General features: G+C 39.3%; 1 protein-coding gene across 2 annotated transcripts in view; it reads left to right on the top strand.

Moving 5' to 3' along the window:
• The window catches only part of CACNA2D4 (calcium voltage-gated channel auxiliary subunit alpha2delta 4), a 215,143-nt gene that overhangs the window by 42,468 nt on the left and 147,015 nt on the right, over positions 1 to 25,660 (top strand). The window contains exons 8-16 of one of the 2 annotated variants that reach the window (XM_067469272.1): positions 1,042 to 1,120; positions 1,668 to 1,801; positions 5,303 to 5,320; positions 7,122 to 7,199; positions 9,672 to 9,752; positions 11,494 to 11,568; positions 14,621 to 14,707; positions 15,658 to 15,729; positions 24,297 to 24,358. In XM_067469272.1, coding sequence (XP_067325373.1) covers positions 1,042 to 1,120; positions 1,668 to 1,801; positions 5,303 to 5,320; positions 7,122 to 7,199; positions 9,672 to 9,752; positions 11,494 to 11,568; positions 14,621 to 14,707; positions 15,658 to 15,729; positions 24,297 to 24,358 — 686 coding nt within the window. The remainder of the gene's footprint in view (positions 1 to 1,041; positions 1,121 to 1,667; positions 1,802 to 5,302; positions 5,321 to 7,121; positions 7,200 to 9,671; positions 9,753 to 11,493; positions 11,569 to 14,620; positions 14,708 to 15,657; positions 15,730 to 24,296; positions 24,359 to 25,660) is intronic. The other variant, XM_067469273.1, reaches the window with a different exon arrangement.

The following is a 25,660-nucleotide window of genomic DNA, read 5'->3' as shown; positions in this document are numbered from 1 at the left end:
TGGGCCAAAATTCTCAAATATCATGAATCACTGAGTTCACATGATGGGATATTTAGGGTACCAGCTACTGTCTTGTGCCTAATTCAGATAATTAATCTTATCAAATGCTTCTTGGGTATTAATACTTTCTGGCATAGTGTTTTTCCATTGGAGGGCATGAAATGACCAGTTAAAAGGGTGTATGTGGGATGGCTTGAACATGATAAGAGCTAGGCAGAGAATGAGTCATTTACATTGATCTAGATGTCTCATACCTACAACAGAATGAGAACCCTACCTGTTGTGTATCTTAAAAGGATACATCCTGTGTACATCAGCTTTATTTTTAAAGTGTTTAATTTAGATACTACATGAAAACTAAATGGAAATTGCTGAAGATGGTATGCTAGGAGATACTTAAAATGGTTGGAGCTCCTCTTGGTCGGAAGACATTTTGATTCCCACTTAGATCACATGGACTGTGTAGTAAGTGTTCCCATCTGGGACAGATTTCGGTTTGGGCAAGTCTTGGTGACCATCTTGTGGAGTATGACAATTTTGCAAAACATTGCACAATCTACCCAAAAGTGATGTGCATATGATTGGGGAGATAATTCTTTGAACAAGGAAGAAAGGGATTTCTATAAGCAGAGCAGTTTGGTTTATGTTTTTTACCTGATTAGTTGATGAGAAGGAGACCAAAAACCTCCCAGGGAATGAGATGATCCCATAACATCTTGAAAAAATGTATTAGGTGTGCCATTTGACAATGAAAATCTAGATAAAACATGAAATTACTAGGTCAAAACAAACATTCCCGGGTTAATATGACATAGGATTTAGTCCATCCAAGGAATAGCATTGTTTTGCTTCAAGGTGAAATATTTATTTATCAAATTTATATCATAACAACTGGATTACATGCCTTTGTTTTATTTCTCACAACAATTCTTGGAGATTGACTGAGGTTAATCAAAGAAAGGATTATGGTGGAAAGCCACAATATGCCTATGTTTAGTGTTTTTAATGTCTAATGCTAATATCTGTACTCTTGAAACACAGGTTCGAGTTTTTACATATCTTATTGGGAGGGAAGTCAGCTTTGCGCAAAATGTCAAATGGATAGCTTGTAATAACAAAGGTAAAGTACATTTCTTTGCCTTCATATTTTTCTGTGAGTCATTCATTGTAAACAAACAATAGTCATCGGTTTTTGGACTGACCTTTGCATCCAAGCATAATTTGAGCCTGGAAATGTTTTGAAGAAGGGACTAGAAAGGGAATAGATTCTCAGCCAAGTTTTCACTCTAACTCTTGAAACTGCATAAAAATGGGAATTGTCCTCACAAATTGGCTGAGATGCTGAGATTCTACTCTGATGGATACCCAAATTAGCTGAAATCACACTTGCCAGAATATATGGAAACATCTAGGGGTGTGTGCTAGCTAAATGGTTGCATGTACTTATAATGTTGCCATATTTCCAGATATGCAATTAACAGAAATTAACTATATTGTGTGTGTGTGTGTGTGTCTGTGTGTGTGTGTGTGTGAGCAAGTTTGGGCAAGCTACCTGCGTCCCGATTTTGGGTCCCTTAGAATCCCATTTGGGGTGGGGGGAAGCATGATGGTAATGATGATGATGGTGATGATGATAATAACAATAATATAATATTTCTTTGTTTAAGGCTATTACACACAGATATCCACTTTGGCTGATGTCCAGGAGAATGTAATGGAGTACTTACATGTACTCAGTCGACCGATGGTTATCAACCATGATCATGACATCATATGGACTGAAGCATACATGGACAGTGCAGTAAGTATTTTTTGAAATAACTTTCCAACTGGCAGATATTAAGACATATGAAAGAGAGAGTCACCACATAATGTTTTCTGAAATAAGCAAACAATATTGCATTCCAAAAAAGTATTATAGATTCATAGAGATTGGGAAGTATTCCAAGGGCATCTAGTACAACCTCTGCTATGTGAAAGAATCCACAGCTAAAATATCCTTGACAGAAACATTTGTCACTCTTCAGTTCTGATTTATATCCTTCAAATTCCACCGTGATAGAGGAACTCAGATCTAATCACCTGGCATAGCTTGATTTAAGTAACATCCCTGTCTCCTGTGAACTATATAGAAACACTTACAGGGGATTACCTACAGGAAGAGAGATTAGTTTTATCTCAGGAAATGGGTCATTGACTCTCCAGACCATTGCAGCTGCTGGAAGGCACTCCGTTATCTGTTATACAGGGAGAGGTGACATGCATTGAGGTGCCATGTATTGTCCTTAATGATCATGGCTAGGATTGAAAGGAAAGGTTTGTCTCAGGGGAAAAAAACTACAAACAGCTGTATACTCCTAGTTTTATGGCATTTGTTTCTTCCACTAAAGAGACAAGCTACTTCTAAAACTAAGCAGTGGCTTGTCTCTCTGGTAGTGCGACTACTGTGACACAAATTAGTGCTCCTGCTTAAGTTTAACCTCAGGTGAAATATGTGGAAGTGAGGTTTCATCTTAAACTAAATTCTGAATTAAGGTAAAAATATTTTAAAGTGAGAGAAAGTTCTTTGGTGGATTATGGCCATCCCTGGCAAAAAGAAAAACTCATTTGATCTTATTGGATATTGTTTTTCTTCCAGCTGGAAGAGAGTTATTGAGAAGCAATGCCAATGTGAGGTTTACCCTTCAGTTCTGCTACATATGGAAGTTTTGTGAGCCAAAGAGATAGCCAAAGATGGTATCAGGAATGTAGTCCTTTTGGAAGATAGGATATGGATTTTTAGCTACTTGGCAGTTGGGTAGCTTTTGTCCAAGCCTCTATTTTATGCCCTATAAATTCCTCAGTAGCACAGAGCCTTCACCTTGGCTCATTTCAGTGTTTAGCCATTAGTCCTTTTATAAGGGATATATCTCTTGCACTCAGTGTGTCTGTCCCTGCCCATCATGCGTAACTGAAACAACCACATAATTTCTCTCTTGTCTGTGAATTCATGGACATCTAGTCTTTATATATTATCCCAATTTTAGCAGATTTTCTAGGGAAAATTGATCATTTCTATTCTAATCTCTTCTTTTAGTTTCCATAATTGAAATTTCATTTGTGTTTTAACAACTTCTATTAGGTATCAACTTATTAAAATGTCTTAGTAATTTTACCAATACCAGTAGGCTCTAATATGTTCCTTACACTTACGTTTCTGTCACAGTACAAGGGGCTGCTGATAAGTCTTTGGCTTTGCGTTCTTTTTTTTTTTTTTTGTTTCTATGGTAATGAATGTTACATCACATGAAAGCCTTATGTGTCTCATATGTGTTTGCAAAATTTTGTGGTTGAAGCTTATGGCAACAGTGATCAAGGCACGTGGGAAAACAAAATGACGGAGTCTAAGGCAATATTCACAGCAAATGAGAGCAGAGGAGTGATAAAATTCTTGTTTCTGCAAGGAAAGAAGGGATATTCATGGTGATATGTCGCAGACATTGGGAGATAAATGCCCTTCATATTTTACAGTTAAGAACTGGGTTGCCAAATTTAAAATGGGCCACTTCAGCACCAATGATGAGGAACGTCCTGGACAACTGAGAGTGGTTGTTTTTCTGGAGATCATCGATGCTGTGCACAACCTCATACTGGAGAATTGGCGAATTTCAGCTAAAGAAATAGAAGACATTGTGGGGATTTCTCGTGAACATGTTTGCGTCATTATCTATGAACATTTGAACATGAAAAAGCTCTCTGCAAAGTGGGTCCCCAAATGTTTGACAACAGATGAGAAAAGCATGCGAGTGAAAACTTCCCGGTCCATTTGTCAGCGTTTCCGGACTGATAAGAACTTCCTGAATTGACTGGTCACTATGGATGAGATCTGGGTTTATTTGTATAACCCCGAAACAAGGAGCAGTCAAAAGAGTGGAGGCACAGTGGTTCTCCTCGTCCAAAGAAGTTCAGGGTGCGAAAATCAGCCACTAAGGTGATGGCGTCTGTGTTCTGGGATAAGGAGGGTGTGCTGCTAGTGGACTACCTTCAAAATGGTTCCACCATCAATGCAAGGTATTACACTAAGCTTTTGGAGCAATTGAAGGCAGTTCTGAAGGTCAAAAGGCACTGCAAGCTGTCCAAAGGAATCTTGTTCCTGCAAGACAACGCCTCCGCTCACACTGCACAAGTGACCATGGCAAAACTAGTGGAGCTAGGCTTTCATTTGGTTGACCACCCACTTTATTCACCAGCTCCCTCCAACTATCATTTGTTTCCAAACCTGAAGAAACACCTCAAGAGTACCAAATTTCACACTATTTCTGATGCCATGGCTGCGACGGATGAGTGGTTTGAGGCACAACTGAAATCCTTCTTTTTGCAAGGCTTACAGAACTTGGAATACCAATGTAAGAAGTGTGTTGATATCAGTGGAGAGAATGTGGAATACATGTAAAGTTTCATCTTCCTATCTCATTTCTTTCTGGGTAAAACCAAAGACTTATCAGCACCCCCTCATACACAGCCTGGAAAACTCACAGCAACCCAGCATAAACATACCTTGGAATTTTCCCAGACATGTAATTTGTACCTGATAATTTTAATATTATTTATTCTGTAACTATGGATATATGTGGCTGTCATAAAGTGACTGACACACAGACACAGAGGCTGGTCTTTGGACTATAATTAAGTCATATATTCATGTGTTTGATATTTAAAATGCAAATCGCTGCTGGGGTGTACTGATAATAACCAGAATCAAGGCAGGTGAGGAGGAAGTTTGTGTCTCTGACAAAAGTCACTCCTCCCAAACCAGAGAGGGATTTCATCTGAATGAAACATCAGTTTCCAATGAGTTATGGCTCAGGTTGCAGCAAAGTAGTAAAGAGTTAAATGGCAGCTAGAGGCATTTTTCTGGACCTGGTTGGGGTATTTTTAATGTGTCCCTTGTCACAGTTGTCACATAAGCCCACAATTAGGGAAGGGCTCCACCAAAGAGCCCCTCTCATTAGACCTGAATTTGACCTTGAAATCTGTGTAGCTATTTCCTTATCTAGAAAGCAGAGATGAAATTTTCTGTTTTGCCATCCTTTGTGTACCTGAGATTATCAGATATGCAACCTGCTATTCGTCTTGGCTCTGGGCTGTTTGGAATCTGCGTGCAATGGTTTTGCTCATTAGTAATCAGTCTCTTCCTATTATGTTTCTTGCTTGCATTTGTCTTGTTGGCTGCTGCATGTTTCATTAGCTTGCCATTCATCCATTCATCTAGTTGTCTATTCATTAATGTGTCCATTCATTTGTCACCCACATCTCTCACTAGCTGCCACAATCCGAGGAGGTAACAACTTGCTCTGTGTTCTGTGGACAGCATCTGTTTATTTATCTTGTGTCAGTCTGTGTTCTGTACTAGTTTACCTAGATGTAGCCTAATCATACATCCAAAGTGGAGAAACAAAAGGCAGTGCAGCACTGATAGAGCTGTACAGCATTGGAAGGAAGCATTTAGTTCTGGATGTATCTGAAAAGTTGTACTGTGGTGTGGTAGTAAACATGTGTCTGTTCAAATGTCTACTCAGCTTGGAACTCATTGTATTGTCCTAGGGTGCATTTATAAGCCCAGTTACTTTGGAGTAAGCCCAGTTAAACTCAGTATGTTTTTTAGTATGTATAAGACTGTGTTGCTATTTACTATCGCTTTGACCTTCTATATCTAATGATAGTGCTCTACTTGAATGTATTCGCAAGGATTAAAGAGATAATGTGCTTTGAAGACTTACAAAAGTGTCTCTGTAGACACTACAATAGTAATAGAATTAATTAAGGAAATGCATGAGAGGGACCTCTTAATATTACAGCATAATTATTTATCTCGAAGTGCACACATGCGTTTGTGCAGGTAATAGGCACTATGTATTGGAGCATAATAACATAATATATTTTAGACTATGCTCATTTGTGCTGCAGTATTTCAGTAATATGTACTCAACCAATATAAATTGAACTATATTATATACGTTGCTGATAAGACTTCCTTCAATTTGCTCTTGATTTTGCTGAAGGAAACCTTAAAAGTAGCTTGTGAGATCCATATCAGTAGGATGGTGACTCTGTTCTGGGTTTTGTCCAAACTTTAAAGGACTTATTCTACTTTGTGGCTGGGATCCATATTTTGCCTGGCTCCTTTAAAGTATAGAATAAGTCCCAGAATGGATTCACCACCCACTGCCATCCATGAATATGTTTTCCTAAGTAAGTTGCATCTCCTCTGAGAGTATATTTGTTGTGATATTTGTGTTCATTTTTTCCCCACACAGACCTTCCATTACATGTTTCAGTCTTCTGTTTATCCAGCTGCAATTTCCCTGTGTAGTCCAATGTTATCCTTTCATCACCAGATCTTGTCGGACTTAACTCACAGCTGTCCTCATAATTGGTTATGCCAACCAGGGTTGCTGGAACTTGCAATCCATCAACATGAAGGGCTACATAATTTGCATCCTTGCTTAAATCCAATTGTTTGTCCAGCAAACAATTAGATCAAATGAATCAATATTTTCATCAGATTTATATATACCTTGTCTTTCCACACAACACATTTATTTAACAAGTCTCACTGATCCAGTGGATCTCCTCTTGGGACCAACAATTGGATTTAGTCCACTTTTCTAATGTTGTGGCTGCCGCTTTTTCTTGTAGAGGGTTTGTATTGCTTGAATATTGCCATTTGTAGTCCACCATGTCTTTTTGTATTGTCATTTGTTCTCTGCCTTCTCTTTTACTTGTTTGGCTTTGTGTTTGTAAGTATGCTTGGAATATATTATTAATTCTACATACTTGAACGATGCATCTGTGCCTCTGACTATGCTATGTTAACCTGAACATGCATATATGTGTGGTTATGTGTGTGTGTGTGTATATATATATTTGAATATTGTCTTGAATATTTCTCACAAATGCCTTTTTTCCTTTAACAAACCAACCATACCCTTAGCATCTTTTTTTCTTTTTTTGAAGTGTGCTTTTCAATTATGCTTTTCAGTGATTGGCATCCTTCATGTTATTACGACTGTTCCACTGACTAACGCACTACTCCCTTTTATTTTCTCTCCCCCCCCCCCCCCCTCCTCCAAACTGGATAGCTCTTTGCATCTCAAGCTCAAAGCCTCTTGCTCATGACAACGGTGGCTATGCCAGTCTTTAGCAAGAAGAATGAAACGGTAAGCATGATGCTTTCAGGCAACTTTTAACTCCATTTAGAATAAGAGAAGATATAAAGATACATATATACAGGCTAGGTAAGTGTTAATGATCCTCTTAGGCACAACTTCATTTCTTAAATACTCCATCTTAACTTGTTGTGTTGCTGCGTCTCAGTGCTGCTGATTATGGATACCATCTATATAAATAAAAATGTAATGTTCGTTTGTGGGATTAACAGAACTCAAAAATCACTGGACGAATTGACACCAAATTTGGACACAATACACCTACTAATCCAAGGAGTGACCATCACTCAAAAGTTGATATTGTCATTTGGGAGTTGTAGTTGCTGGGATTTATAGTTCACCTATAATCAAAGAGCATTCTGAACTCCACCAACGATAGAACTGAACCAAACTTGGCACATAGGACTCACACAACCAATGGAAAATTCTGGAAGGGTTTGGTGAACGTTGACCTTGAGTTTGGGAATTGTAGTTTATCAACATCTAGAAAGAGCACTGTGGACTCAAATAATGATGGATCTGGACCAAACTTGGCACCAATATTCCATATGCCCAATTGTGAACACAGATGGAGTGGAGGGGGGGGGGGGAGAGACCATGACAGTTGGGAATTGTAGTTACTGGGATTTATAGTTCACCGACAATCAAAGAGCATTCTGAACCCAATCAACAATAGAATTAGGCCAAACCTCCCACACAGAACACCCATGACCAACAGAAAATACTGTGTTTTGTGGTGGTCTTTGGTGACCCTTCTGACACCCCCTCACGTCCCTCCCCAGGGGTCCCGACCCCCAGGTTGAGAAATGCTGCCTTAAGGCCACCCAGTCCAAACCCCTTTACCAGGGCAAGAAAACATAATCAAAGCCCTCCTGACAAAGAGCCATCCAGCCACAGATATAGATAGATATATATGACACACACACACACATGTATATGACAGATATAGTATCATAGAGAACTTCATTAGCACCTTTGAGTTGGATAAGCTTTTGTGGACTCAGTCCACTTCATCAGATGCATCCTTCCTCTGGTGAAGTAGACTGAATGTACCAAAGCTTATGTAAGAATTTTTCTTCCCAAATGTATTAATGAATTTTGATGTCTTTTTATGCAAAAACATATTACTTCTGCTATCTCTTTGACTACCAGCCTTTTAAGGTTCTGTCTCTGCTGAGTCTTACTATACAGTTTATCATCTCATAGGTATAAAAATATAAAAATTACTCATAAAATGTGGGAAGCAACTTTTGGTATAGTGTCCTATTTAAATATTCACAATGCTTTCCAAACCAGCATTTGTAGGTATGGACAACATTCTGGATATTTAAGAGAATATAGTAAATTACCGTTTAAATGTTCAGAATAAGTAAAGGTAAAGGTTTTCACCTGACATTAAGTCCAGTCGTGTATGACTCAGGGTTGGTGCTCATCTCCATTTCTAAGCCGAAGAGCCGGTGTTGTCTGTAGACACGTCCAAAGTCGTGTGGCCAGTATGACCACATGGAGCGCCGTTGCCTTCCCACTGGAGCAGTACCTATTGATCTACTCACATTTGCAAGTTTTCAAACTGCTAGGCGGGCAGAAGCTGAGGCTAACAGCGGGAACTCATGCCGCTCCACAGATTTGAATTCAGAATGTAGTAGTAAAGCTATCTCTATTATTTATTTATTATTTAATTCATACACTGCCTTTCTCACCCCTGGGGGGACTCAAAGCAGTTTCCAACATAAGCATGGCAAAATTCAATGCCAAACATACATGTGAAAAGCCAGAACAAAAGAATCAAACAATAACATGTAACTATAAATTAAAACTATTAAAAACATATAAAACCATAAAGCATAGGCAACATTTAGATATTAAAACATAGGATTAAAGCATATTAGTATAAACATTAAAATAACATAATCCAGAATCATTATCCAAAGCCATTCCATTTGTCAATTGCACATTTTCCCTATTCCCTATTCATTTCTTTCACTGTTCACTAACCAAAGGCTTGGTCCCACAGCCATGTCTTTGCTTTCTTTCTGAAGGCCAGAGAGGAGGGGACTGATCTAATTTCACTGGGGAGGGAATTTCAAAGCAGAGGGGCCATCACAGAGGTGGCCCTGTCTCTCATCCCCACCAACCGTACCTGAGAGGAGGTGGGACCGAGAGCAGAGCCTTCTTCGAAAATAGGTCTAGCTGGTGAGGTGGACAAACATTTAAAAATCAGCACTTAAAAATCAAAATGGACACATCTGCATGCAATTTGCACTAATGATAAGACTCACTGCAGATATTGCTTATCTCCAACATTATAGTGTTGTGAGTTTACTGGTAAATCCAGTGTGCCCTTCTTTGTCTGTAAACAACTACTCTGTTAGACTCAGATGATGGTTGAAACAATAATGGTGGCTTTAGCTTATGGAGGATGGGGTCTATGTTATTTGTTCTCACTTTTCTATTATTTTTCAGAGATCTCATGGCATTCTCCTGGGTGTGGTAGGCTCAGATGTTCCTCTGAGAGAACTCCTGAAACTTGCTCCACGATACAAGGTAAGAACCAATATAATACCATCCAACTATTACTGTGATATTCAATAACCTACACAGAAAGCTACATTATCATGACAAAAACATCTTGCAGGGTTCTTCTTCTGCCCGTACAGTACATAGCTACAAGATGTGGTCCCTACTTCAGGCCAGCATTAGGCTTCCAGCCAAAACTGAAGCAAGTTTTGGCTGGAAATTAGCAAATTAACCAGGTTTGTTTACATAAGCTTCCATTGACTGCAACAGATTTTTGTTGCTCTTTTTTCCCCAAGGGTTTCATTACTTTAGTTCCAGCTAGCAATCCCCAATGTGGCATTGATGGGCTCCAGTAATACACTGTTTGACCTAATGTCAGTTTCTAAAACCTTCCTGACTGTCTAGAGTTTGACTACAGTGGACCTGTAGTATCCACGGGGGTTTGCTTCCATCTTGCATTACAAAAAAATCAATGAATGCTCAATTCCCATTATATACAATTGCATAATAAAATGGTGCCTTGTATAAATGGCAAAATTGAAGTTTGCTTTTTGCTTTTTTTTGTGGGGATAATGTTTTCACATCATTAATAGTGGAATCCATTGATACAAAGGGCTGGCTGTAGTTTGTTTGTGCTGCTTTACAATGTTATAAATAGATTAATTCAGCTGAAGTGCTTGAATGGTGATGTGCGTTAATATTTCACCTGTGACCAACCTGCCTTGTGGGATTTGTATTTAGGGACTGGAATCCTGTTGATGCTCTGCACTTTTTCATTATTGTGTAGCAGTGGAAAGAAATGCAGACAAATGCTGTTTGCTCCTAATAGTTTAATTCTCAGGTGCCTTACTTGCTCCATGGCAGCAGCCCCTATGGCTCTGATCCTTATGCCCCTACAGTAGTTACATCTGCAAAGTGCACCATAGTGGCTAAGAAATTAAATTACAAAGCAGAAAGTTCCTAATTCAATTTCACTGCTTCCATGAACTGGAAAGAACAAGGATAAATACAGGAAATACTGGCCATATACTCCTGATTCTGTTTAGACACCATACATTATTCCTGTGCTAAACTTCTGAGTGTAAATTGCCCTTGCCTCCTGAAATAGAATGAACATACTACAAGGATACAAAGAGTACAGTGTAATTTTACATCTGCAAGTATTTTGATGCAAAGTTATTGTAAACATTGATAATGCCCAGTCACATTCACTGATTTCTTAAAAGCTTTATAGATACGTTGATTTCAGAAATGTCAGAACTGTAATATTCTGCTTATTGGTATGAAAATCTAACTGAAATCTATTGCTGGTGTCTGAGTTTTGTAGAAAGAGATGATGTCATAAACACTTGTAAATATATTTTTAAGTAGTTTTTAATTGAAATATGAATTACAGCAAAAGAGGACGAATATTTAAAAGATAGAACAGTAGGAAATAAGTGAATAAAGAGAGAGGAGGGGAAAAAAGTGCACCACAACCCACCCCCACCCCCAAGTTCAAAAAATAAAAGGGGGGAGTGAAAAATGAAAACAAAATGAAAATAAAAAATAAAAATAAAAATGGGTTGACTTCCATCTCCTCATCAGGTTTTGTGTCTCCTAAAAAAAAAAATGCTTTCGTTGCTTCCACCAAAAAAGTTCCTCTTACTTTCTTCTTTCTTTTTTTTTGTAAATATATTTTTGAGGAATTGTTTTGTGTCATTTTTCCTCTTATGTAAGGGACATAAACATACTTAAACATACTTAATTCATTATGTTTTATTTAAAGCTGGGAGTCCATGGATATGCCTTTCTAAATACCAACAATGGCTACATTCTGTCTCATCCAGACCTCCGACCATTGGTAAGTAACACAGAAAGGTCTTTTTTTTCTTTCATAGGATACACTGGTATCCTTCCACCACATTAATGTAAACATAATAATTCTGTATATTGGCATTGTGATATTTGAAGTGGAACCACCATATTACCTTTAGTATTGGATCCCTGGGATGGAAAGTTTGGGCATCTGGACTTGTGTGTTTCTGATCTTTTCTGATCAATAATTAAATACATTGGGAGTGCAGACAAACAGACCGATTTATTTATTTATTTATCATGTCAGGAGCAAACCAAACAGCTGTATTGCATTTTTAACAAATAAACAAACAAAACACAAAGTTTGCAAGCTTGGTAGTTGATTAAATGTCCTTTGACCAATAGCTGGCCACTTTTAGTGCATCTGGTGTTACTATAAGAAGGTCCTCCATTGTGCATGTGGCAGGGCTCAGGTTGCATTGCAGCAGATGGTCTGTAGTTTGCTCTTCTCCACACTCACATGCCATGGATTCCACTTTGTAGCTCCATTTCTTAAAGTTGGCTCTGCATCTTGTGGTGCCAGAGCTCAGTCTGTTCAGCGCCTTCCAAGTCGCCCAGTTTTCTGTGTAAATAAAGAGAGGACTATCTACTGATCAAGCTCCTCTTTGCTATTGGAGGGGTACTTCACTCTTTTGTAACACACACTTCGCTGTCCAAATGATTTAAGGGTTGCTCTGCCTGACTCATTGACTTTAAGGTATATTGACTTCACCACTGTAATACTGTCTACATACTTGCATTAATCTGTTGCAATGTTGAACATACTCTTATGCTCCTGAGCTCGTCTCACTAATTTGATTGTCTTGCCAAATTTGTGCATTTTTCTCTGCACAAATATACATAGAAGCTGTCAGACCCTGAAGATGTGTTTCAGTTGTTTGGTTCTGAATGAGATTTAGATTTGTGTTGTCGATTGTGTTCATTGCTGGAAGGCTTTTGTGGCTGAAAGTTTTCAACAGCCTGGAAAACGCAACAGCAACCCAGATGTAGATTTCTTTTTAATGTTCTTGTGACTTACATTTTTATTTATGTTAATGCAATTCCCCTAGTTCGGAACACAAAGCAACTTAAAGATTTACCATATAGTAAAGTTAAAAGCGTTATTAAATTACAAAGTCCAACAAAAAACCTCACAACCTCTGAGGATGCCTGCCATAGATGCAGGTGAAACGTCAGGAGAGAATGCTTCTAGAACATGGCCATACAGCCTGAAAAATCTACAACAGCCTAGTGATTCAAGCCATGAAAGCCTTCGACAATACATTCAACAAAAAATATATTGGTGTCTTGGTTTTTAAGCCTGTTCCTGGGCTTATTTGAGGTGCTAATTAAGAAAATTGCATTTGATATACTGCATCAGCTCTAGTTTCTTAGATATGGTGATCATGATTTTCTATGGGCAAGCAGATAAAGATTGGTATGTGACATACATTCTGTATCTCAAAAACTAGAGCTGATAGGGTGAAAGTGGTGCCACTTTTGGAATCAGCAGGTCATATATACCCAGAAACAAGTCTAACATTTGAAGCACCAAAATGTGTGTTGGCTAGTGCTATCAAAGAATCAAAACTTGCTGAAACATAAACCATTGATGGGTAAACAGCAAATAGAAAACATTGCACATTATACAAGGCCCTTTTCTCGTGAACAGTCTTCCAATGGCTGCTGAAACAAAAATAAGTTGTTACTACTCTGTGGAAAGATAGCAAAAGTAGTGCCAGACTAACCTCTTTGGGAAGGGAATCCCAGAGGCTATGGGGAGGCACCAGGAAGACCTTTATTCCTACCAGATGTATTTGTGAGAGTGGGTCACAGAGAAGGACAGAGAGAAGAGCTTCCCTGCCAGGTTCATGTGAGATAATACAATTCTTCAAATGGTAATTGTATGTTTGAGTTGATTTTTTAATGAAAGGTTGAGATATAACAAATGCAGAGTCAGTGAATTAAATTATAAATAAGTGCCAGTCTGATGAAATTGCTAGTTTGATTGGAGTGCTAAAATTTGTATTGGGTCCAGTGCAGCAAGATAACATCCTGGGACACTGTACCACGGTGACCTTCTTTTTTGAACTTGAGTGTTGTGCTGGGAGAATAATTGATTTTCACAAATTACAATAGCTTCACAAAATGACATGCATTGGTTGAGAGAAAAGCTCTTATCTCCCATCGCCAGTAATATTATGTGCGGCACAGCTATTCGGTTGTTCCTCCACATAACCTTTAAAAGTTCAGTGGCTGCAATATATAAGGCGTGCAGCTCAGTCCTTGTGCAAGGTGTTTGTTGAATGCTCTGTGTAGGGATGAGCAACAACCCAACACTGAAAATAATTTTGTTTTTGTCATTTTTAATTACTCAAAATGCTCCCTTCTATGGAATGTGAAGACAATTTTGAATGCTTTATATTTATTGTTATTTCTTCTTATGCTGCCTTTCTGCAGTTTAGGACGGATGAGGTCTACAGTAGTAAAAACAAGCATAGTTTGAACATTAATAACACAAAAGTTGAAAAAAATCTGTAACCAAAAATAATAGTGTTTGGAAATTACTCAGGCTCCTCATTTCTCTCAGCTAAGTAGACAATAGTTGACGTTAGATTTGCCTACACTGGAGCTCCTGGTGATGCAGCGGATTAAACTGCTGAGCTGCTGAACTTGCTGGTCAAAAGATTGGTGATTCAAATCCATGGAGTGGGGTGAGCTCCAGCTGTTAGCCCCAGCTTCTGCCAACCAATCAGTTTGAAAACATGCAAATGTGAGCAGATCAGTAGGTACCACTTTAGCAGGAAGGTAACGGTGCTCCATGCAGTCATGCAAGCCACATCACCTTAGAAGCATCTACGGATAATGCCAACTCTTTGGCTTAGAAATTGAGATGAGCACCACCCTCAGAGTTGGACATAACTAGACTTAATGTCAAGGAGAAACCTTTATCTTTTTATTGCCTAGTTAGATAAGATAAATTAGTAGCATCTTTGTACAGTATTTTAAAGAAGAAGGTTATGTTTAATGGATTTTTCTGCTTCTTTTCTGAACTTCAGTATAAAGAAGGGAAGAAGCTGAAGCCCAAGCCAAACTACAACAGTGTTGACCTTTCTGAGGTGGAATGGGAAGATGTGGATGAAACTGTGAGTGTCTAAAGTAGAGTAGCAGAGTTTTGTCAAAAGGTGTAATGGGAATAGGGCCATATTCTCAAGCTGTTCCACTTTGGTAAGAACAGTTAATTAATTTTTTGTATCCCATTTTTTCAGCTGTTTTAAAAATGTCCCAGTTTCCCCCTCCCCCTCCTCCCACTTTTTTCCTTTATCTTCAGTCTACTCCAGTTGCTTCAACTTGAGTTCAGAGTGCAAAAGGAGTTTGCACTTAGTTCACTCAGCAGGAGAGGAGGAGGCAGACTCAGCCTTCCTTGAACATGGCCCACATGCCTCCTACTGAGACTTTCATTGTGATTTATGTCGACACCCAGACTTCTCTCCCACATCCTAATTTTGCCATCACTGAATTCTTTCAAAAGTTATGCTCCAATAGGCTACTGCTTAGATGTTTCACAGGCTTGAAGGAGCATATCTTTCTCAGGCATTAAGCTGTTTGGAAGTGACTCTTCCAGAGTGCAGACCTCTCCGTGTAAATTACTTTTTCCAGATGCCAAATAGGTCTGTAGGGAGTATTGCAGACATGGAACACATGGACATATACACTTGGTGTCTTGACCATGAAAATTGTGCTCCACTAGCCTGCCAGACAACTGCTTTGCAAGCTGGAGAGAGCAGTTTACATGCAGCATATTGAGACTGGGTGGTTAATAATTCCTCTTCATCATGAGGGTGTATTTGTGTATGGGACAGAAAAAGAGACATATGGACTAGATGCATATGGGGAATGTATATGAAGTGTGTATGAATTTGAGAAAAGCTCTGGAAGGCAACAGGTATCACAATCCAGCCAACTACCATCTTAGACTGTCCAACATTCACTCTAACCACATCTATCAAGAAATCATAATTGTTTGTATCTTAAATCTGCTAAGTGTTTCAGGACACTTGAAGACGTTAATAGTAAAATTATATTCCCTTGGCAGCTACGGACAGCAATGATCAATGGAGAAACAGGTTACCTCGCAATGGATGTGAAAGTGCCGGTAGATAAAGGAGTGAGTATTCATACCTTTGTATGTTGTCCTGTCTGTCCTGTCTGTCTTTGGATCCAGTCCACTTGGACAGAATAGAAGCAAAATCACATAAAATTGAAAAATAGCAAACTATATGTGTATTACCCATAATTAATTTTTTAATTCTTATATATCAAGCAGAAATGAGTCAATGACTACAGTACACCAAAATATCACAGCATTGTAAGAAAATGCTTGGGTTCTTTGCTTCTCCTGGACCAGCTCTAATCAGAACACACAAGTTCTGAAATTTAATTTTAGGTGGTGGTGCACAGGGAGAGAATGTGGTAACTATCACATACAGAATATGCAGATATGAATTGTTGTTAATGATCTTCAAACTGAGTGTGATTTATGGCAATCTTATGAATGAGAGATCTGCAAATCACCGTATCTTCAGCAATCCTGCTGAGATCTTGCAGACTATTGCTTCCCTGATCGAATCTATCAATCTGGAATGTGGCCTTCTCCTTTTCCTACTTCCTTCCAGTCCTTTCTAGTCATCTCTTCCCATGATATGGCCAAAGTCTCAGTTTAGTTACCTTGGCTTCTTGGGAGAGTTCAATTCTGTTTTTTTTCCTGGGACCCATTTATTAGTCTTTTTAGTGGTCCTCGGTATCTATATGAGTGGCACGCCTAACATTTTCCAAGGATATACTCTGATAGGTCCCCTTTGGCTGAGCAAATCAACACTTCAGAGTCAAATTGGATGGCTCGGTCCTTCTCTGTTTTATTGAAAGAATGGATGTATGAATGAACAAACAAACTCTTCTATATTGTAAGATGACCTTTGAGGGTGCATTTTATTGTTGTTGTTTTTAAATCTGTTCATCAAAACATCTTCAGTGACATGATTCCTACACCACCAACCAACCCATTTTTCTGTTGAACTGAAATAGCTGTTGCACAGTTCTTCTGCTGCAGAAGTTTAAGAATTATTCCTCACACAGCTCCCTAAACGCAGTGCAATGTTTCATTTCTAATTGCTGCGTGACATTTGTAGACATCTAATTAGCTCTCTCCCATACCTACCATCAGGTCTCTGCCTCTGTCTGCAATATTGTTCTTCAGGGTTTTCTTTCTCGTTATAAAATGTGTTTTAGATAATGTTTTAAAAATCCACTTTAAAAACTGGATTTCTCTTGCCTGGAAAAAGCCAGTTTTTGTTAAGAGAGCTGAAAAATGGTTCAAGGAGAGAGGTCAGTTTTTATTGTCTTATATACACACTTTTTATTTCTCCCTCTCATACCTCTGCTTAAGCAGACCTTGCTGGTTATGAAAGCAATACATAAGATTGTAATGCCTGTTGAATCAGAGGTCAAGATTAGAAAAGTGTATACGTAACACAATCAGCAACTCTCTTTTAGCGTGTCTACAGCTGTCTTACAAAGGCCAACAGTCTGAACTACTATATATATTCACGTCAGGCATGTAGCCGGGGGGGGGGGGGGCTTTGAGGGCTTCAGCCCCCCCCCCCCCCGAATCAGAATCCTGGCTACAGGCCTGATTCACATATAAGTCTACCTCATGTATAAACAGGGGCGGCTCAACCATTACGCAAAGTAAGCACTTGCAGTATAGTTGATTTTGCCCAGGGGCGCTCTTGAGGCGCTCTTGGGGGAAAATTGGCCTTGACATATGCAAGTTGTAGTTACTGGGATGTATAGTTCAAATCAAAGAGCATTCTGAACTCCACCAATGATGGAATGGAACCAAATACGGCACACAGAACTTCCATGACAAGCAGAAAATATATATCAGTGATTGGTGGGGGGGGGGGGGTGCCAAAATACTGTTTGCTTACCATTGAAAATTACCTAGGGCCACCTCTGTGTATAAACCAAAGGTAGGTTTGGGGGCCAAAGTTATGGACTTTGAATCGTTATGTTATGTCAAGAAAGGAATAAAACAATGCCACTTCGGAGGAATGGCCACCCCTGGCTGCCCCCACCATTTATCTTCCCAGGTTTTCAAAAAGGCAATTTAAACAGAGGCTGGATGGCCATCTGTCGGGGATGCTTTGAATGTGGTTTCCTGCTTCTTGGCGGGGGTTGGACTGGATGGCTCACAAGGTCTCTTCCAACTCTTTGATTCTATGAAGAAGTGGAACCATGTCAGAAAGACATGCTTCTATTATTATTATTATTATTATTATTATTATTATTATTGGCCTCCTGGGATGGACTAAGCTCTTGCCTTTCACCATTGCACTCAGGAAAGCAGCTGAGGGGGAAAAGACCCCTTCCTTTCCCCCCTCAGCCACTTAAGCCTGAGGCTGTTACAAGTTGTGGGAGTTGAAGTCCAAAACACCTGGAGGACCAAGTTTGCCCATGTCTGCTATAGAGAATAGTCTTTGTTGCCCACACCCCTCTACTGTTTTCTTTTGGGAGAGTGACATGCATTTCTTTCCAATTCTGCATGGATTTAATTAACTAACTCTATATGCCTCTCCTCTCCTAGATAATAATGAAATTTATTTTAAAGGTTAGCCATGAATCCCAAAGGAGATCCTTATTATTCCTGACTTGTATTCCCTTTCTCCCCCACACATACAAATACTTCAACTTTGTTTGCTTTCACTTTATGCTTTTTGCAGATCTTCAACTTTCACATGTGCAAAAGCTTAACTGACCTCTTCACCTACATTAATTATAGTTATTAATTAATATTGAGATTTTGAGAAGGCAGATCAAATCCTCTGTGTAATTCCAGCCTTAACCTTGTATGCCTCACACTTAATAAAGGTGGTTAGGAAAAATAATAATAAAAAATATGGAATTTGTTAATGTACTTGTATTTATAGTTTTATTGTATATGCACTGAATGTTTGTCTTCTGTTGTTGGAATTCGCCCTGAATCCCTTTAGGGAGATCGGCCGGAATACAAATAGTTATTTAATTTTTATTAATTTATTAAAGTCCTTTCCTTCTTTAATAGTAAACAAAATATTATGAACCATATTACTATTGTCTTCCTTGGCTTACCATTATGATATCTGGCAGAAAAAAATACTCAGAAAAAAATTAACATAGAAATAAATTATGGAAAAATTATTTTTCACTCCCTGTAAAACAGAAATTTAATATTTTTGAGTAATCCAAAAAAATCATGCTTTTAGCAAATATAAAAATTAAGATGCAAAAATTATTCATTCATAATTTCTGGAATTTCTATGGTACCTTTCAGGACAAAAGAGGCCTTTACAAGATAGCTGGCATACAGAATTGATATACCATTTGTATGATTACAGAACTAAAGGAGCAGTCTAAAACACTTTCTAGATTTTTTTCTGATTTTCCCATCTGCTTTATTTTGATTATTTTAACATGCAATGTCTCCCCACTTCCTTTTAGTATTAGTTCTCTTCAGACCCATTTTTGCTTCACAGCAACCCATTGAGAATTCAGTGAACCTTCAAGTTACCTTAGAATCATAGAGTTGGAAGGGGCCTCATGGACCGTTGAGCTCAGCATACTGCTCAGTGTAGTATCTACAGCTAAAGCATTCCCAGCAGATAGCTATGGCAACTACATGAATTCCATAGAGTTTTCTTAGGGAGAGACTATTCATATGTGCTTTTAGCAGTTCTTCCCTCTGAAATATAGCCCACAGCACCTGGAATTCATTCGCAGTCAACCATCAAAATACTAACCAAGGTTGACCTTGTTTAGCTTCTAAAAATAGACAGGATCTCTATTTAGGTAAGACTGAATGAAATTGGTTAAGAGGCAGTAATTTTTCCCAAAACAGAAATCCAAATTCACAACTCCAGGTTTTAAACATCTTAGTGAGAAGACAACCAAACCCAAGCCAGGGGTAGTCTGCTTGATATTCTGCTCATATCTGTGCTTCACATCTGACATAATTCCAGAGTATCTACACAACAGACATTTTCATAGAATCATAGAGTTGGAAGAGACCTTGTGGACCAACCAATCCAACTCCCTGCCAAGAAGCAAAGCACCCCTGACAGATGGCCATCCTGCCTCTGTTTAAACGCCTCCAAAGAAGGAGCCTCTACCACACTCCAGGGCAGAGAGTTCCACTGCTGAACAGTGAGGAAGATCTTCCTAATGTTCAGATGGAATCTCCTTTCCTGTAGTTTGAAACCATTCTTCTGCATCCCAGTCTCCAAAGCAGCAGAAAACTAGCTTGCTCCCTCCTCCCTATGACTTCCCCTCACATATTTATATGTGACCATCATGTTTCCTCTCAGCCTCCTCTTCTGCAGCTGTTATTTTCTCTTTTATCACAAGTTTATTATTATTATTGTATTATTCTGTTTATTTTAAAATGTTGTATTTGAGTTGTGCATTGAATGGCTGCCTTTTTTGTGCGTAAACCGCCCAGAGTCCCCTTGGGGAGAGAGGGCGGTTTATAAATATAGTTGTTGTTATTGTTGTTGTTGTTGTTGTTGTTGTTATTATTATTATTATTACTATTACTACTACTATTAACATGCCCAGCTCTTTAAGCCGCTCCTCATATAGCTTGTTCTCTAGACTCTTGATCATTTTAGTCGCCCTCCTTTGGACACATTCCAGCTTGTCAATATCTCCCTTAAATTGCAGTACCTAGAACAGGACACAGTATTCCAGTTGTGGTTTTGAAACTATGGATATAACATGGGACAGTCCCGTTATGATCTGCCTTTTTACATTCCTCTGCTTACTCAAGCTTAGATTTCATTAAGAAAACTTATAAGAACATTTCAATCCAGCAGATGTTATAGGGAATCTTTATTATTCTCAGTTCTCAATAATTGAGCTATAGCAAATATATATTATCTCTGCTGGCTGCTCTTGTGTCGCTTTCATGCTGTTTTAGAAGAGGGTTTCAGTATGTGTTTTTCTTGTTGTGGCTTTATTGGTATTTGTGAAATATATGCTGTGCGGCAGGGTAGAGATCCCAGAAGACATAAAATATTAATAGTGATCAAAATGCAATAAGCAGAATCAAATCGACTTGTGGCTGTAGGTGAGGCCAGGCCTTTCCAACTCGGCAGGGTGGAAATGGGGGAACCAGCCGATGTGTATGGGAGCGCGCGCACAGAGTTGTCCCTTGGGGGCTATTGGGCTGGCCCTCCTTGGCCAGTCAGTGAAGTTAGCCGAGATATTTTTGAAATGCTCAGCTGGCAGCCAGGTTACAAATCTGCCCTGCAGCAGCAAGCTGTCTTTGTGAAGCATGGCTGCTCTTGCCTCGAGTCCCCTTGATGCCTGCTGTCACCGTGCCAGATGGATTTCCAGAGCGCTGCAGATTAGTGCTTTATGGACAGAAGGAAGGGTAGCAATAGGGTGAGGGGGAAAGCAGCCTCATGTGACTGCAGCAGGAATGGGAACGAGCCACAAGGATAGACAGTCGTCCTGCTGTCTGCCACCTTCTCTTCTGTGTCTTCAGCCAACCCCACCTGTGCTCCATCTTGCCCAGCTGCTGAGTGAGCAGCTCTGCTTCAGCCAAGTTACTTGGGAGTGCAACATTTGAGGCATTAGAGCAGAGCCAAGGGATATTTCATCCAGGCGTATTGCTGTCAGCTGGCTTTTCCTTTCTAAGCCTTCCTATTTCTCCAATGAGGAGGGTGCTGCTAGTGAACTAGAGATTGCTTGGGGATAGTTTCTTATCACCACAGGTATTCTTACAAGGAAAGATCTCTTCAGTGAGTTATATATTCCATTTGGGTATATTTGATAGTACAAATATATCTCCTTGAATTGCTGTGCACAATATTGAGTCCCCCCCCCCCATCCCTTCCCACCTGCCACCTGCTAATCCTTCCCTGCAGACAAAAAAAATCACCTTGGGAGAAAATGATGGATTGATAGATAGCAGAGAGCTTGTCTGTTGGTGAGGGACAAAAGAAGGTCTCCTTGAACAAGAAATATATCTTCCTGCAAGGACAAATGCATTGTCTGCATTGACTGCATAGTTTCTACTTGGAAGAGAAGCTTGTTCAGGCTGCTTCTGTTTTTGCTGTGGCCCTTCACCTCAACCTCCTCCTCTGCACACACACACACACACACAAACACACTTTCCAGAGAGAGTTGTTTCTCTTCTTTAGGAAGCGATTAGTAGGCAGGGGAGGACTGGCTTTGCATCCCTTGAGCCATAAAGATGAAAGCTCAGAAAACTCCCTCAAGAAATAATTGATTTTAACATCCAGTGTGGTCTCGAGTTTTGTCACCCACACATTTCTCAATTTTTCATTCTCATATTCTTACACTCCTTATAATATTATCCTAATTATTTGATCTTTCAGCATGGCTATTACTCTTGTTTATCTGCTATGGTGGCCCAGATAGGAGACATCCATGATATGTATGACATCAGCTGCTTTAAAGGGCTGTAGATTATGTATTTGAGTGTTAAGGATGACTATAAAAACTTTAGAGTTCAAATTATGTTCATTGAACTGCCTGTACATATATTGATATTTCCCTCTGGGCTTTCAGATGGTGCCTTCCTGGTGATGATTTTTTGAAGCTGTTTCTATAAACCAAAGGAAAATGACACATGGTGTTGCTGTGATATGTGCTGAAAATGTACCAAGTCATCTTTCATACATAATAAAATACATGCATTTTGAATAAGACTGTGGTCTTTAGTGAGATAATCTGAAAAGTATCTGATGCATTTTAAAGGCAGACTCAAATAGTTGAGCAATATACGTTTTCAAAATATATGTACAACAAATGGCTAGAAGGTACTATCCAAAGAGACATTTCCACTTTCTTTTCTTATGCAAGGTGATGTTTGTGTGCAACATGTTTGTGTATCATCTAGGATAGGCATGGGCAAACTTCAGTCCTCCAGGTGTTTTGGATTGCAACTCTCACAATTCCTAACAGCCTACTGGCTGTTAGGAATTGTGGGAGTTGCAGTCTAAAACACCTGGAGGACTGAAGTTTGCCCATGCCTGATCTAGGAGCTATATAAAGATCCTTGGCTTGCCATTTGCAGCATGCAATGGGGAAGAATAGGAGTCTATACATTTTTCCTGGCACTGCAGCTTTTTCCAAGGTCCTCTGCTATGGGGCAAATGACTGTGCCATGGTTTCCTCAAGTGCTGCCAAGTCAGGAGCTGACTGGGGCCAGTCAGGGTCACGCCTCCCCAGATGGACAAAAGAAAGAAGGATCTACTTAAGGAACATAAAAGTGCTCCTAGCTGTGCAGCTGGCATATTCGTTTGTGTTGTCTTAAATACAGGCTTAGTAAATTAATATCTTAAAATGTATGCAGTTAATTGACTAAGGATGCAGATTTGGATAAATTTACCGCATTCCTGCCTAGAACTAAATCTTCCCAAACTCAATAGGACTTAATTCTATATAAACATGTAAAAGATGTTTATCTAGTAAGACTTCTTTAAACATTGAGGTTGTTACCCATATGATGGGATTAACTAGTGCATGTGCCATGACTTCTAAATTCAGCTCCCATCTGGTGTGGAAAATGCAAACTCTCTACATGGATGTTCTGATATGAACATTCCACTTGTTAGATGTGCAAATATGCCCTTTGGAAGATGCCAGCTGTCCCTTGAGATCTACTACTTGGACATGATCAGCAATGTCATTCAAGGGACAAACTTCTTTTCTGCTTCTGACTGTACTACGCACAGCTGCACTGCCTTTGTATCTGTAAAATAATAATAATAATAATAATCATCATCATCATCATCATCTTTGTACCCCGCCACCATCTCCCCATGGGGACTCGGTGTGGCTTACATGAGGCCAAGCCCAAAACAACAATTACATAAAATAAAACAAACCCAAAAACACAAGCATGGCTGGCGGGGACGAGAGACAGGGCCTTCTCAGTGGTGGCCCCTCAGCTGTGGAACGCCCTTCCCGCAGACATTAGATTGCCCCCCCCTGCTGGCGTTCAGGAGAAGAGTGAAGACCTGGCTCTTTGAGCAGGCGTTTAATTAAGCAGTGCAATTAATTGATTGATCATGGAACATGGAATAATGGACAAGGAGATCGGATTATAACTTTGCTGATGAGACGTGATGGATTAGTTATATGGATATATTGATGTTATATTGATGTATCGATGTATTGTTATATTAATGTAGTTGCCTTGGTTACTGTTTTAAATGCTAATGTTGTGCACTTTGTATACTGACTTGGTTGTAAACCGCTCTGAGTCACCTACGGGCTGAGAGAGAGCGGTATACAAATGAAGTAAATAAATAAATAAATAATGAACAATAATAACGCAATTACATAAAACAAAAGACAACATAACAATATAAGATTACAATAAGAATCTAGCCTTTCTCTTAATTTGCAATGTAGTGTTCCTTTTAGAAAGTATTTATTTACTTACTATATTTATATTCCGCCTTTCTCGACGCCGAGTGGGACTCAAGGAGGTTACAGCATAGGCAAAAATTCAATGCCGTAAAAAATATACCTCCAATATACAATTAAATAAATATTTCAATTAAAAAAATGAGATTAAGAGAATTAAAACTTATAAAACATTGCAATCCCAAGTATAAAACCAGTGACTTACAGGATTTTTTATTATTTTTCTGTTTTTCCCAGAAACGGGTTCTCTTCCTCACTAATGACTATTTCTATACGGATATCAGTGACACACCCTTTAGGTAAGTAAGCAGACCCTTCTCCAAAGGGTCTGTGGAATTATTTCTTAAGGGAGCTGATATTGGCTTTGAGGGGTTGGCTTAATTCAAGTGAAAAACACACATTCAGTAGAGTTTCACTTATCTGACATAAACAGGCTGGCAGAATGTCGGATAAATGAAAATATTGGATAATACGGAGCCTCCTATTGTTACCTGCCCAACGTGGCGCTAGAATACTAACAACAGGGACACAAAGAGTTAAGGCAAGGCAAGGCAATGCCTCAAGGCTAGAGCAGCCCAGCAGAAAGTGTCCGAATGCAGAAGAGGAGTGAGGATATCACAGAAGGAAGACAGGAGGATGCTTCCGCTTCCGGTCCTGCCTCTTTTCCCCTTTTTCTCCCTCCTCATCCTCGTTCTTTTGCCTTTTCCCTTATTGGGAATGGAGAGAGAGTTGGAATGGAGAGAGGGGAAAAGCTGGAGGGAATGGGGGGCATCGCATAAGAGCGTCAGATAGTACAGAATGTTGGATAAGTGAAGGTCAGATAAGCGAGACTCTACTGTATATGTGAATCAACAAGGCTGTCATTACCAACCAACTACGGCTCCTCACTCTATTATAACCTTGGTGAATAAGTAACACTATGAAAGTTTACCTTCCCCTGATGTCTGCTTCATATATGAGAAATCTGTGCTTCTCCTTCCCAAGCGAGATCTGGGCAATAATGTGTGGGTTTTCTTGTCACAATTCTGTGAGTAGTAGGGCTGCCAGTAGTGGAACCATGCACTTGCAAAAAGGGAAGAGTGACTGTTACTAGCACTGCCATGTGTTTCCATGGGGACAGATTTAGACCACTTTCCCCCAAGTCCTCACTACTTCTGCTCAGTGTATGTGATGCATTTCTCCCCCTCCCTAGTACAACCTGTCCGCCTACTGAGATGATCATCTTATTTATCTGGCATTCAGAGGGTTGGTAAATTATGCTCTGGGAGATGATGTCATTGTCCCTGCTGTGAAAAATAAAAGTAATTCTCCGTTTGTGCCACTCCATAGTATACTCGTTGTATTTATGTGTAGCCAGTAAAAGGGTTATTGGGCACATGGGACTACAAATAGAAGCCAAAACGCAACAGCAACATGGAAGAATAATATGCAATTTCAAATTATTCCTCTCCTTTGGCATCTAGGAGATTAGTACTATGAGTCTAGGCATTAATATCAGACTAGGATCTTAGTTGAGATTTAACTTTGAGGAGGCCTTTTAAAACATAACAGCAAGCAAATTCCTTCTATATAGCATGGATCAATATAAAGGCCATCTTGGG

The sequence above is a fragment of the Anolis sagrei genome, chromosome 5, assembly GCF_037176765.1.
Source record: "Anolis sagrei isolate rAnoSag1 chromosome 5, rAnoSag1.mat, whole genome shotgun sequence".
Taxonomy (NCBI): Eukaryota; Metazoa; Chordata; class Lepidosauria; order Squamata; family Dactyloidae; genus Anolis; species Anolis sagrei.
The sequence above is the reverse complement of the archived record's forward strand: the minus strand, read 5'-3'. Positions and strand labels throughout refer to the sequence as shown.